The sequence below is a fragment of the Eurosta solidaginis genome, chromosome 2 (genome assembly GCF_040869045.1).
Source record: "Eurosta solidaginis isolate ZX-2024a chromosome 2, ASM4086904v1, whole genome shotgun sequence".
Lineage (NCBI taxonomy): Eukaryota > Metazoa > Arthropoda > Insecta > Diptera > Tephritidae > Eurosta > Eurosta solidaginis.
The window spans coordinates 215882278-215897766 of NC_090320.1; the positions used below are offsets into that span (position 1 = coordinate 215882278).

Consider the following 15489-nt stretch of genomic DNA (forward strand, 5'->3'; position numbering starts at 1 on the left):
ACCCATCGCTTTCAATGCTTTCTTGACTGTTTGTACGCTACGCTCTGCTTGTCCGTTAGTTGCTTGGTGATACGGCGCTGAATATTTGTGATATTTAACACCAACTGCTGTCAGAAAGTTATTAAATTCTGCAGAAGTGAAATTTGTTCCATTATCAGAAACGACAGGTAGCGGCACGCCGTAAGCCGCAAACACTTCGTCCAACAACGCAATTGTCGCCGTTGCTGTTAATGATTTAGTAACTCTCACTTCTAACCACTTACTGTATGCGTCCGAGATTACCAGCAACATCGCTCCCTCGAAAGGTCCCGCATAGTCGATATGAACACGTTCCCATGGTCCCTTGGGGTATTCTCAATGATGATCCTCACTTTTTGCCGGTTTGTTTGCTTGTCTTGCACATGCATCACATTGGTTCGCAATATTCTCGATATCGTTGTCTATGCCCGGCCAGTATATGAATGAGCGAGCAACCCCTTTCATCTTAACAATTCCTAAATGCGCCGTGTGTAAATTGTCAAGCAGTTTGTTCCGATATTTTGGTGGAATAACAACACGATGTTCGAACGTCAAACATCCGGAGGACAACTTATAATTGACTTCTGGGGATTTGTACCCTGCCCTTTTCAAGCACTGGCCATTTTCCAGTAGTTTTATTTTTTTTACCCATTCCTTCATCTTTTCTGGACTCTCTTGCTATGTGTTCTGAACTTAGCGATAATTGGTTGATTTGGCGAATCATGAAGTGGTCGAACTCATCATATTCGTCTAGATTCGTCATGGCTGTCTGCTGCAACTGCTTAATTTGTAATGATTTCGGTGGCCGAAAGTGGGCGCGTGAAAGATAGTCGGCATTCGCGTTCGCCTTTGAGCTCTTGTACACTACCTCGAAATCAAATCTGCTTAAAAAGTGTGCGTAGCTCGCCATTCTACTTATGCATAATACTGGAAGCGATTTGTCAGGTTGTAATATTTGCGACAATGGCTTATGATCGGTGATTAGTGTCCAATGACGCGCGTATAAATATTTGAAAAATTTCTGAACCGCCCACACAATTGCCAATGCCTCTTTGTCAATCTGTGGATAGCGTTGTTCTGTAGCATTCAATGTTCGACTTGCGTATGCAATTGGTCGTTCGGTCCCGTTCTCTAAACGGTGTGAAAGCACGGCTCCTAGTCTTGTTGGACTCGCGTCTGTTGCCAGTAGTACAGGTAGTGTTGGGTCGTATGGCATCAAAACTTGAGGTGAAACCAACGTCTCTTTCAATAGGGCAAACGCTGTGTTTGCCTCCTTAGTCCAGTAAAATTTCTCTCTTTTCAGCATATCCCGCAATGGCCGTGCACTTGTGGCCAAATCTGTAATAAATGCGCTATAATACGTGGTTTTTCCTAAAAACAGCTGTAACTCTTCGAAAGTCGTTGGCTTGGGAGCGTTTAGTACCGCTTCAATGTGTTTTTCGGATTTATGTACGCCCTGTTCGTCGATGCGGTGGCCAAGGAACTCCACCGATGGTGTCGCAAAGACACACTTTGACTTGTTCAAATGAAAACCATGTGATTTAATGCGATTTAGTGTCATTTACAAAACTATCAGTAGCTGCTCGAAGTTTTCAGCAAACACCAAGATATCACCAAACAAATTTAAAACATTTCGGACTCCCTGTAACACAGTCTCCATTTTTCTTTGCCAGATAGCTGGAATATTTGCTGCTCCATATACCGCACGAGTAGGTCGTATTAACCCATGCGTCACTGTATTTAATGTCAATACATGCGCAAACTCATCGTCAATTGTTAAATGCGTATATGCATCTGTTATATCTAAGTGACAAAATATTGTAGCGTTTTTCATTTTATTAAACAAATCTTCTGCTTTTGGAATCAGGTGTTCGTCGATGATCATGCGGTAATGCGAATACCCCCATTCTTTTTTGCTGCTACGTGTGTTGTTGAGGCCCATTCTGAATGCTCCACTCTCTTGTAAAAACCTGACTGAATTTTACGATCTATTTCCTGGGCATACTCCTCTCTTAGCGCCTTCGGTACATCGCGCGCTCGCGCGAAAACTGGTGTTGCTCCAGCTTTGAGCTTTACTTTTGCAGGTGGCCCACTCAACTTCCCAGCTGTCGTACTGAAGATGTCCTCAAAACGTATAATGACATGTTGCAGTCGCGTTTGTTGGTTTATTGATAGTTTTGGTGCTGTTGAGTTTATAGTATTGATTCGGTTAGCCGATGAAAATAGTTCAGTGAAGTTTATTTCTCATGCGAATTGCGATATCCATTCTCGGCCGCAAAGTGTATCACAATCTCCTTGAACGACATACAAATTAAGTCGTCGTGGAGTTTTCCCCATTGTCACAGTTACTACGACCCGCCCAATGCAGTTCACTTTGTGGCCCGTATAGCTTGTAAATCGTCGATCTGTCTTTAACAACCTAAAATTTGGTTTAATCGAACGCAAAGTTTTGCAATTCATTACTGCACATGGTGCACCCGTATTTAATTCCATCTGAATTTGTTTCCCATCTATATATATAGGAATCATTTTTCTATCTACTGCATTGCATGCATTAACACTGTTTAGCTTTTGAACTGATTCACATTCATCCTCTGAAATCTGATCTAATTTGGTCATGCACCCTTTGGCGATGTGGCCCACTCTTCCACATGCAAAGCATTTGGAATTATTAAATTTGCAGTCTTTTCCTAGGGCCTGCCCCCCACATCCGTAACAATTGGACCCTTTCTCTTTTTCCCTCTGCACCGGTTTTTCGCCACTCGGGTTTTTCGAATTTGTATTACTTTTTGTTTTAACTGGTGCGTATCCCAGTTTATACGTTAGTTCGCTTGTTTGTATCACCTCTGTGAACTTTAGGTCTGTTGTGGCGTTTTGTGTTAATTTGATTGTATGCGCAATTTCGTATGCTTCAGCAAAATTTTTTGGTTTCTTTGCAATAACTTCATTACAAATAACTCGTGATTCTACGCCATACAACAATTGCTCTAGTAGCATTCTATCTAAGAATTCTCCATACTCACAGTGTACAGCCGCTTCTCTTAACCGAAGTGCGAACTTGCAAATCGGTTCTCCCTTTTCTTGTTTGTTTTGCCGGAACTTGATACTTTCTGCATACTTATTCCTACAGCCATCAAAATGGCGAATGATGATATTTGTTATTTCGCTGTAGTTTAGCGAGTCTGGTGTTTTTGGGCTAACAAGAATTTTTAGCGCTGTATTAAGCTCTGCCCCCATGTGTACACGCACGAACTTGTGCTGTTCCGCTTCTGGAACCTTGCTCAACTGTAATGCCCAATCTACACGTGTGAAATAATCCTGTACTGAGGATTTATCTTCTGATGTGTATTCCGTAATACTAAACGGTGGAGGCTTGGGTGACACCGAACGATTTTTGTTTGTATTTGCCGGAGCATTCTGTGCAGCCTCCTCCACAGCTCCTCGGATTGCTCCTTCTAGCGCATCCAACACTGTTTTTAAATCCTCCGGTGTAAGGCTCATTTTTAAATACACTTCTGACACCACTTTTATATATGAGTGTTTATTTAATTAATGAAATAAGTTAATTGTTACATTTTAAAGTTAATGCGTCAAATTATATCAATTGAAAGATAAAAATGTAATAAATACGAAGATAAAGAATGTTCTGGCAACACAGTTGCCAGATGTATATATAAATAATTTATTGTCGTGGCGCTGCCATCTCGTTTCATACATAACACCCGCATATTAGACTACTTCTAGCGAAAGCGTACCTAATACCTCCACTCCTTTATGGAAGTGAGATTTACTCAAATTGTGACTATGTGTGTATGAATAAACTTAATGTTGCTTACAATAACATTGCTAGATATGTATTTGGGTTGAAAGACTTGACACACACACATCACGCTGAAAGGTTGCTAAATATTTCTTTTCACAATCTTTTAAAAGGTAAAACACTGACTATCCTTCACAAAATTATATCGCACACTAACTACAAAAGAGTCTCAACTTGAAAAATGTAAATGTTCAGGAGAGACGGTTTATGTGAAAACGTCTGTTTATGTTAGACTGAAATCCAGTTTTACAAAGAAGGAGACCTTCATTATAAAATGAATTGACGAAATTTTTGTGTAATTATTTGTTTGCGGACAAAATATATAGCAATTTTGAATTATGACTATTTGACTACTCGTACATTCACAATTATTTCATCAAAAAAGGCACATTTCACAATAATACAAGCAAGTTTACTTACCTTTTACGTATAAAAAGACACAATTTTAATTAATACACAACAAAGTTAAAACTTTTTTGCAACAGGATAGTCAGAATTTAAAATAATACGCTTTATGCGTAAAAAACTGTTTACTTGTTCTTATTTATTTATTTATTACGGCCAGAAGCCTAATTCGTAAGTTGGAATATATTACAGTGTTTTATCTTATAGCTAAGGTTTTACAATATTTATATAATTTTGTTTTAAAGACGTTATTTGGTTGCAACTTTTTATATCCAAAAGCAGATCATTGTAACTTTTTAGACCCTTGTGGACAATATTCCGTTGATCGATTTCAGTTCTAAAAAACGGCAATTTGAAATTATGTTTGTTCCTCGTATTTATGTTGTGAGTTTGCTCAACTAATGCTATATTTTTAATTAAATACTCAGGTACATTTCCATCTTTGATATTAAATATGAATTTCATGGAGTGGAAAAAAATCTTTTGTTTCACACTTAACCAGTCTAAAGTCTTCAACATGTCAGCCGTTCGTGTATCTCTAGGTTTCTAAAGAATAAATCTCATGCATCTATTTTGAAGCTTTTGGAGCTTGTCTACTTCTTTATCCGATATTATATTAAAACCCGATTAAATAATAAAACGTTCCGAGTTATGTTTATGTAATTTAATAAAAGTAATTGAATTTGACATTTATGTTTAAAGAAAGAATAGAAAATAGAAATTCATATGCCGATTGTCGTGAACTTATGCACGCTCGCACGTCTGCACTCTTCGAATGTTCACCCGTAACTAACTGTCTTTGACAGCTCGGCCTTTCCTGACATTCGTCCTCCTAGGACGTCTCATCCTCGGTACTTTCGTTTGCTTCATTATAGTCGCCTTCGAGATCTGGACTTAAACGGCACCATGGTTTCATATGGTCGCTGGAGACTACATTACAGTATCTTCGTTGTGTACGTGGTGCGTCGGGTAGATCTTCCACAACGTATCGATCATGAACCAGCTGTTTTGTGACAATATAAGGCCCCTTGAATTTCGGATCGAGTTTGTGTGTGTCACCTGTTGCGGTTGGTACATGGTCAATAACGACCAATTGTCCTTCGTTGTATACTGGTGGACTCTGATGCTTTTGGTCGTATCTTTGCTTCCATTTTTGCCTCTCGTTGCTGATATTCTGTATGGCGTTCTGTAGCTTCTCCTGTTTGTCGTCGTCATCTGACATGGATATTTCGTCGCTTAGTGCTTGTATTAGTCGATTATCGCTGACGCATCGTAAATCGAAATTGAACACAAGTTCGTTGGGACTTATCTTTGTTGTGCTATTGTTTTGCGAGTTAATGCACCACTGGATGTTGGAAAGGGTGCTGTCCCAATCTTTGGTGGTCTTTGTTGAGCATCGAATTGCTGATAATATGGTGCGGTTGACGCGCTCTGCCTGGCCGTTTGCTCGGGGCGTTCGTACAGCTGTTTTGACGTGCTGAATCCCAAAGCGTGTCATAAAGGATTCGAATTCCTTTGATGTAAAGGCAGTTCCTCGGTCAGTGGTAATCCGTAAAGGCTGCCCGAAAATTGCCATAACTTCTTGCAGCATTGATAGGACTGGTGTCGTCTTTGTGTTACGTACCGCTTTCAATATCGTGTATTTGGTGAAACCACAAACTAAAACAATGACGTATTGGTTTCCTCGTTTGCTTTTGGTGAACGGTCCGAGATGATCCATATACATTGCTCGAAATGGAATTGGTAGAACTTCGGTGAGATGCATTTGACTTTCCAGTTTGCCTCCTTTAATCTTATTTAAACAGCATTCGGGACAAGCTGCGATATAAGACTTTACGTATCGCCTCATTTGCCTAAACCAAAAATACTTTTGCAGACGTTGTAATGTTTTCTCGACTCCAAAGTGGCCAGCGTCGTCATGACAAGATTTGGTGACACGCCACCTGATAGCCTGAGGAATAACTAGTCGTCGCTCATCTTGGACAATTCGATATAATCGACCGTTGTGAATGATGAAGTCATCCCGGAACTGAGATGCTCCATCGCCGTTTGTTTTCAAAGCTGTAACAATTGTTTTCACATGTTCATCCTGCATCTGCATTGTATAAATCCAGTCGTCGCTGTTTTCACTGGTTATAGCTAGAACTCTTTCAGCTACAGTCTCCGGCTCAGATGGAGGTAGGGTAGGCGAACGGCTTAAGCAGTCGACGTGCTGCATCTTCGAGCCTTGACGATGCCTACACTCAAATTCATATTCTTGTAGGCGTAGCCACCATCTGGCTATACGTGGTGGTAATTTCGACGTTGCTTTTGTTGTCACGATCGCATTGCAGTCCGTAACTACGGTGAACTTCGTGCCTAATAGATACATTCGGAATCTGTCTAGTGTTTCCACTATGGCTAGGACTTCTAATTCATGGCTTGCATAGCGTGACTCTGCATCATTGCACTGACGGCTATAAAACGACACTGGTTTAAGACCATCAGCTTCCTCCTGCAGCAATATGCCTGACAAACCAAGGTGGCTGGCGTCCGTATGCACCTCATGTGATTTACTTGGATCGTACAAGACTAGTACTGGCTTAGACGAGATTGCTTGCTTTAGCTGGTCAAACGCTCTGTCTTGTTCTTCTGACCAAATGAAGACTGCGTCTTTCTTTAACAGCTTTGTTAGTGGTGCTGCGATGTGGCTATGCTTCTCTACAAACTTTCTGAAGAATCCGGTCAGTCCCAGAAACTGACGTACTTCTACGACATTCGATGGTTTGGGAAAATCGTTGATGCATTTCGTCTTGCCATCACCTGGACTTATGCCGGTGTCACCTACATTGTGACCTAGAAATTTGACGGTCTCGCAAAGGAAGTTACATTTGGAAGGTCTGAGTGTGAGACCACATTGACGTATCGCCTCCAAGACTTCTTTTAGCACGATCTTACCTTCGTCCACTGTTGGTGTTGCTATTATCATCTCATCGACGTAGCTGATGACTCGGTCTCGATTACATAATTTTGACGTTACTTTGGTGATCATTTCCTGGAAGTACATTGGGGCATTGACTAATCCGAATGGCATGACATTATATTCGAATAATCCATCATGAGTACGGAAGGCAGTATATTTCTTGCTGCTTTCATCCATCGGAATCTGGTAATAGCCAGAGGTCATGTCCAATGTAGTGAAGAATTTCCCTCCAGCTAACTTAAAGAGTTGCTCTTCGACCACAGGCATTGGGAAGTTCTTACGTTCAGTGACGGCGTTCAGTGCCCTGTAATCGATGCACATTCGGCTCTCTCCGCTGGCTTTGCGTACTAAAAGTGCCGATGCAGCGTGTGGTGATGTACTTGGACGGATTATATCGTTGACCAATAAGTTGTTTAAAATAGACGTTAATTCTCGTTGTTGCGATAGTGGAACCTGATATCGTTTTCCGACTATTGGTCCCGACTGTGTCACTTTAATTTCCATAGTGGTAGTGTTACATCTTCCCAACGTTGACACATCTTCCGCAAAGCAATCTTCATACTCATGTAACATGGACTTTATATCGTTACGTTGTGTATCATTCAGCTGATCGTTGATTTTAAACATGTTCGATTTGACTTGTAACTGTAAAGACCCATTGTCGATGACCAGCCGTTTGTTGGCTCCGCACAAAATATCTCGTCCAAGTAGTAGGTCATACCCAAGTGTGTTGCCCGGTACTACGTATAAGTTTGCGTGGACATTTTCGTTATTGATCATTAACTTTACGTCGGCCTTTCGTGTAGATTCCACAGTTGAACCTCCGAAACCTTTAAAACGCTTATATGCAGGGATGCATTGCATCGTTGGTATTACTTGTTCGCTTATTAGTGAGTGGTCGCTGCCTGTATCGACCAATGCGTCGTAAGATTTACCATCAATTGTGACGTGTTGAATTATAGGTGGCACTTGCGAAGGTTTTTTCGACTCCACAATTTCTGCTACGTTTGGCTTGGTGTTTACTCGACATTCCTTGCTGTCATGGCCCACTTTCGAGCACTTAGAACAGCGTTGTTTCTTTTGTGGTTGCGGACATTTAACAGCGATATGTCCATGTTCATTGCAGTTGAAGCACTTCACTGATCTTTGCGATTGTTCAGAGCATCCACTGCGCATGTTAGTGCTAAACGTTGACGTTGGGTTTGGCTGTATCGAATTTGTTGACTGTACCGTTTGTAAGTTTTCTAGTGACTGTAGCAGCTCATTGCTGGTATTTAGATTCATTGCTAATAGCGTACGTGTTGTTTGTGGATCGCTTATACCATTGATCGTATAAAAGTTTATAGATGCGTCATCTAAATTACCCCGTCTTCCGAGCATTAACATCTCGTAGTAATATTCAATCAATGTCTCGCCAGATTTTCGCTTGCGTCGGCCAAGTTCCCTGTGAATTTCCGCAGAATTTACTACACACGGAAAATCTTTCAATAGCATACTCACCAAATCAGTCCAAGACTGGAACACCGGTTGAGCATCCAGCCAGCTTTTTGCTACGCCTACGAGCTTTTGTTGTGCCGCAAATTGTCACTCCATAAGTATGTTCGTTGCAGCTGCTCAGCCTTCGTTACAAATTGTTGTGCAGTGATTAATTTCTTCAACGGGTTAAACTCTGGTAAGATTCCAACAATGTCTTGTATTTTTTACGTGGATGCCTGCTGTGTGGTCGATTGTACATTGGATTCTCGTACTGTTTCTTGGGATGTAACAGGTTCAACGGATGGTCGTGATGCATTTTGCGTTTGCAATGACCTTGTTAATTCCGTGATCATATCCCTCAACTCACTGATTGGTCTTTCCCAAGGTTCTTCCTGATCGATCTCATTGGCATCAATTTCATCAGAATCAAAATGTTGAATTAATGCCGCAACTTTGTGTGCTTTATTGCCTGTCGCTGAAATATTTGCGTTTCGCAATAGTTTATTTATTTGTGCCACGGTTAAAGATTCTATTTTTATTTGCATGGTGACTTTTGCTTCAGTTTTTTCCCTTTATTTTACAAGCCGTTGCTTAAGCAATTAACTTTTGCTTCCTTTCGTCGCCGTTGCTTGCCAAAAACTGTCCGTTCTTGTCGCTGTCTGCTTGCCACTCCAGTATTTTTCCACTTCGACCCCAATCAAGCATGCCAACAACAACTTTCGTTTGTTTTCCCGTTAGGCAGAACAATTCTGCATAGCGTCTGCTGCCGTTGTCCAATTCCTGTAAAGCTAGATAGCTGCGCCGTCTCTGCGTTAGCGTTGATTTGCGCCGTTTAAAACGTTGAGTAGTGTTTATGTGTATGTTCGCTTTACTGCTTCGTTTGCACCAGTAACGTTGATTGTCGTTGGCCTGTACACACATATACACATGTGACGTTGCTGCCTTGCCTTTAGCAGACTTAATTCGCTGAATTTTGCACTGTCTTTCGCTACAACAATAACGTTGCTGTTTGCTGTGAAAGACTAGCCGTTGCCAGTGCCGTTTGAAATATTTTCCGTTGAGCCAAGTACGTTGCTCCTTTTGTTAAGCTTTTCGTTTTAAGTATTTCGTTTGAGCAGAGAACGTTGCTCTATTTTGGTACATACATCTGTACGCGTTGAGGAGAAACTTCGTTTTTGTACATTCGATAGGTAGACATATATGTATGTACGTATGTCTAAAATATTTTGTAGGCCCGCGCGAATCCTACTTCTGAACTATTAAAACCCGATTAAATAATAAAACGTTCCGAGTTATGTTTATGTAATTTAATAAAAGTAATTGAATTTGACATTTATGTTTAAAGAAAGAATAGAAAATAGAAATTCATATGCCGATTGTCGTGAGCTTATGCACGCTCGCACGTCTGCACTCTTCGAATGTTCACCCGTAACTAACTGTCTTTGACAATTATGAATAGAATGGACGGGCAGTACACGTAGTGCGGTTCTATAATTGATTTATATAAAATTATTTTGTACTTTTTTTGAATAAATTTAGTTGTTCTCTGCATGACTCCTATTTTATTAGCAACTTTTTCAATTGTATAATTTATATGATCTTCAAATTTGAGTTTATTATCAATTATTATTCCTAAGTATTTTATACTGTTAACTCTTTGTATGATTTCATCATTTATTTTTAGCTCGGATATATCATCCTCATTGATATTCCTCCTTGTTATTATCATATATTTAGTTTTATTAATATTTAGTTTCAGTCTATTACCACACAACCATTTATACAAGTTATTTAGTTCATGTTGCATTTTGGCAAGTGCAATATTAATATTATTTTCACTTATCATAATTAATGCATCATCCGCAAAAAGTCTAATTTCACAACCTTCCATAGCATTGACTATGTCATTTACGTATATAAGAAATAGTATAGGTGCCAATACTGTGCCTTGAGGTAACCCTATGGGTACCTCTAATTCATCCGACGTCACAGCATTTATAAATGTTTTCTGCTTTCTCTGCTTCAAATAGTTGCGGAACCATTTAAGTTCAATATCAGTTATGCCAATCCGCTACATTTTTTTTTATTAATATCTCTCTATCCACCGTTTCAAAAGCTCTTTTAAGGCCAAGGAAAACTGAAACAACTATTTTTTTTGTTGTTTAGCTCTTCTTTCCAATCAGATATCACCAAGTTCAGCGCTGTCTCACAGGAATGTTTTTTCCTAAATCCTGACTGTTGGTATACTAGTATATTATTTACTTCAAGATGATTCACCAACTGATTCTTAACAACGACTTCGAGAATTTTAGCATCACTTGGCAGGGTATTTATGGGTCTAAGTTCTTCAGGTTGCATTGTCTTTTTAACTTTTTCCACAGGTATTATTGTTGACGTTTTCCAAATTTCAGGTACCACACCATCTTCTAAGCTGTTATTGATTATTTGAGCATAGAAATATCCGGTATACGATATACAATCTTTTAGTACACCTTCGGATAGAAGTTTTCTTCCACCTATTTTATATTTAAAGTCTTTTAGGATATTAATAACATCATCCGTAGTGATTTAAGCAAACTTTAATTTTGAATGGACTTGTGTATCCTCTAGTGCTACTTGACAGGTTTCTATGTTATTAATTTCAATCACCCTGTTTACAAAAAATCTATTTAGACCATTAGCCAGATCGGTTTCGTTTTCAACCAGTATGCCATCCAGTATCACCTCTTTTATCCCTTCGTTATCTTTAGTTGGGTTAACCGTTTGTTTGAGATATTTCCACATTTCTTTAGCATTATTTTCATTCATAATGATTTTATTCTCCATGTACTTTATTTTTTTTAATTTGACAAATTTTTTGTATGACCTATTTATATTTTTATATTCATCCCACTCTCCAGTTTGTAGCGTGTGTACATACCATTTATTCATTAACTTGATATGCACTTCTTTCTCGTAGGTTAAACTTTCCATAGCCTGAATCATTATGTTATTAATTAATTTAACTTTTACATCAATTGATAAGTTTACAGTAAAGTTGGAGTTAAATGATCTAAGGATGCTTATTATTATATCACTATTATATTTGTCCCAAGCTATAATTTTCTTGGTCAGTCTCATCTTTTATACATTGGACGTTTTAATATTAAATTTTATAGTTTCATGATCAGATATTTTGTATTCCTGCAAATTATTACAGTGAATTTCATCCGAGTTTGAAAATAATAAATCAATTTTCGATTCACTTGTATCTGTGATTCGCGTATTAAATTCTATTTTTTGGCTCATACCCATCACAGCAAATATATCATTTAATTTAGTACTATATGTTGAAATGCAGTTCATGTTAATATTAAAATCACCGACTACTATATTATGGTTACATTTTTCATATTTATCAATCAGAATTTCATTTAAGTATTCTTCAAAAGATGCATCACTAGTGCTTGGCGAGTGGTACAGAACTCCAATCTGCCACTTTTTATCAACCTTTTTCAGTTTTATAACAATGCACTATACTGTAACGAATTTACTGGAATTCCTCTTATTTGCAACGTTCTGCTAACGTTCGAATCACTAAATTGTTGAATAAATAACTCTACTATTCAATAATGCAAAATGGTCTTTATTAAAGTACTTCAGAATAACACTACTATTGCTCGCCAGATAGCGTCTTAAATCAAACTGATTGTCGTGCCTCTCCTGTTCCTGCCTTTTATACTGTCCGGTTTCATCTCCGGCATATTTCTAGGCGCTTCTATTTCCAGAACTTACTAGTTAGTTATCAGCTATAAACTTACTCACAGATGCACGATTTTATAGCTTCTCTCATTGCATACTTTCGGGAGCATCTCAGATATATGCATGTGGTTGTGCGCTGCTTCTCCGCTGCGTGTACGTATATATGTATGTGTAGACATAATGATTGATTCGTTTACGTAGATACAAGTGACTGTCTGCTTTATTGTTGTTTTGACTTCATTTACTTAGCATCAGACTAGTGATGTGAGTATCACTTAGTGTCACTAATATTCGTCACAATACGTTTTCATTTGTTACATTATAAATTACTTTAACATCAATTGTACCAGGCATGCTTAACGAACGAAACGATATCATTTCGTTACGATAATCAACGTTAATAAACGAAACGAAGTCATTTCGTTTCGTTTATTAACGTTAAGAACGACAAATTAACGTTAATTTGACGATCTTAACGTTAATAAACGAAACGAAGTGACTTCGTTTCGTTTATTAGCGTTGATTATCGTAACGAAATGATATCGTTTCGTTCGTTAAGCATGCCTGAATTGTACTATGTACATAAACTAACATACTTACTGTGTGCCTGCTATGGGAATCACATCTTATCATTTTAGAGGTTGCTATTTCTAATTCATTGTCTAGAATATCTTTGGTTGTACATGTTTCAGAGCACAGTATGATGCCTGGTCTATGAACTTCCGCCAACACTTCCAACTCTGATTTGTTAGCTACTAGGCTATTTATGTGTAAATAGAAGCATTTAAAGTCATCGTTGATGTCCTTTGTGGATCTTTTTTGGTACCTTGATACCCTACGTTGCACAACATTAGCATGGTCCAGGTGAGCCAGTGGTCTGATTGTTAGCTGCTAATACCCCAGCCTTTGTTTTTTACATTTAAGTGTTTTAAGTAGACAGAGCAATGTCTGCTATTGCACGGGTTATTGGTATCAAGTCCTAGACACAACTAGAAATAGTACTCATTAGTTGATACAGCGCAAGCGATGCAATCAACACCAAAACTGGCATAACGGTAATTTTCCAGTTAAAGAAGAAAATAATGCCAACGAAATTTAAGGGGCAGTTAGAGATGTGTACTGTGAATTGGTTTATGGAAAAAAACCGATTTTGAAAAATTTTAAGTTATGACTCTTTTGTAGTTAGTGTGCGATATATACAAAGGAACCTGATTATTTATATCGGAGGCTTACGTTTCTCAATTCGTGGAGATCAGTGCACATAAGATACCGTTTTCTAACATCTGCACGGCAATTCTTCGCTACTTCCATACGCCTTTGGAACGCTCTTCCCGCAAGACTTAGACAAATAGGAAATGCTCGGCACTTCAAAAATGGGTTAACCACTTTTTACAATGATTTGTAAGCCGAAACTGTTTTTATATTCTTACTAATGAAATTGTATTATCTCGTCACCTTGTTTCCTTTTTTCTTTTCCCCCTATTGTCTAATAATCATATTTGTATAAGTATTATTTTCATCTTTACTAATATTATTGTTGTATTGTTTATTACTTGTTGTTAATCCTATTGTCATATTAATTCATTTTAAATTTAACTTTTTACAATTCCTGACGAGCACTGTAAAATAATTTACCAAATTGTTGTGCTAGGAAAATATTTAAATAAATAAGTGTTCTAAATGCTCTAAATACTCAATGATTAGGGTGGGTGGCTTGTCATCACGTTCTTTCCAATCTCCCACCCTCTTCGCCATTTCTAATAATTTGGGCGGGTGGCTTGAAATCACGTCCTTTCCAATCTCCCAGACATCGCAGCCCTACTTATTGTGTGTTAAATATACATCAGCTGCTCAAAATCATGTCCATTTCGACAGCACTAATAACCAATTCCCGTTTCTCGGCATCACAGTTCATACCGACAGTTGATTTAATAAAATACACATAATTCTATAGTATAAACTTCGTTCACTTTGTATGCTTCTGTATAGTAAATCCGTGATTATATTAAGTCTGATTATATGTTAAATTTGTAGTTAAATAAATAAATCAATGAATGTTGGCCGTATTTGGTTTAAACTTAAATAATTTAACTCGCATATAAAATTAACAACAAAAAACTAAGCTTTCAATAATTAAATTTTTTTCAGTGCCAAAGCCGAATCTATTGATGTGCGAATTGCTGACTTCGATGGTGTGCTCTTTCACATTTCGAATGTAAATGGCGATAAGACTAAAGTTAGGGTAAGGCCATTATAAAATCTTCTAAAATAATAAATTTCTATTTTATTAATGTGTTCGCCCTTATTTTTGCAGACAAGCATATCGCTAAAATTCTACAAGCAACTACAAGAGCACGGAGCTGATGAATTGCTAAAGCGTGAATATGGCGGTTTACTCACAAATACGGAAGATGGTAAATAAAATCTGAATTTGCACAAAAATGTTTGTTTTCAACTTAAATGGTACTTCTTTTCCATTTGAAATACTTTTCAGGCTACAATGTGTCCGTACTTATCGATTTAGAAAATATACCAGATAATTGGGAAGCCATTGCCAAAAAAATTGGTCTATTGAAACGTAATTGTTTTGCATCAGTTTTTGAAAAGTATTTCGATTTTCAAGAACAAGGGGAAGAAGGACAAAAACGTGCTGTAATCAATTATAGAAATGATGAGACGCTGTAAGTGGCATGCGCATATTTGTTAGTATCTAATAATATATTTGATAGTTCACTATATGTTCCATCTGTTTGCAGATATGTGGAAGCCAAATCAGATCGTGTAACAGTTGTATTCAGTACGATTTTTCGTGATGAAGACGATGTAATAATTGGTAAAGTATTTATGCAGGAATTGAGAGAAGGGCGGCGAGCATCGCATACGGCACCACAAGTTTTGTTCTCACATCGCGAACCGCCACTGGAATTGGCCAAGACGGACGCTAGAGTAGGCGATAATATTGGATATGTTACTTTTGGTAAGTAAAATGTAAGATATAAATAAAAATTCTTTTTTTTTTTTTATCAATGTGGCAAGTTTCAGAACCTAAATAATTAAGAGCCAATGG

General features: G+C 38.1%; 1 protein-coding gene across 4 annotated transcripts in view; it reads left to right on the top strand.

The window, feature by feature from the left end:
* Positions 1–15489, top strand: part of Arpc2 (Actin-related protein 2/3 complex, subunit 2) — a 123104-nt gene that overhangs the window by 33891 nt on the left and 73724 nt on the right. For all 4 annotated transcript variants that reach the window (XM_067767068.1, XM_067767069.1, XM_067767072.1 and 1 more), the window contains 4 exons: positions 14571–14664; positions 14737–14836; positions 14917–15103; positions 15179–15399. In XM_067767068.1, coding sequence (XP_067623169.1) covers positions 14571–14664; positions 14737–14836; positions 14917–15103; positions 15179–15399 — 602 coding nt within the window. The remainder of the gene's footprint in view (positions 1–14570; positions 14665–14736; positions 14837–14916; positions 15104–15178; positions 15400–15489) is intronic.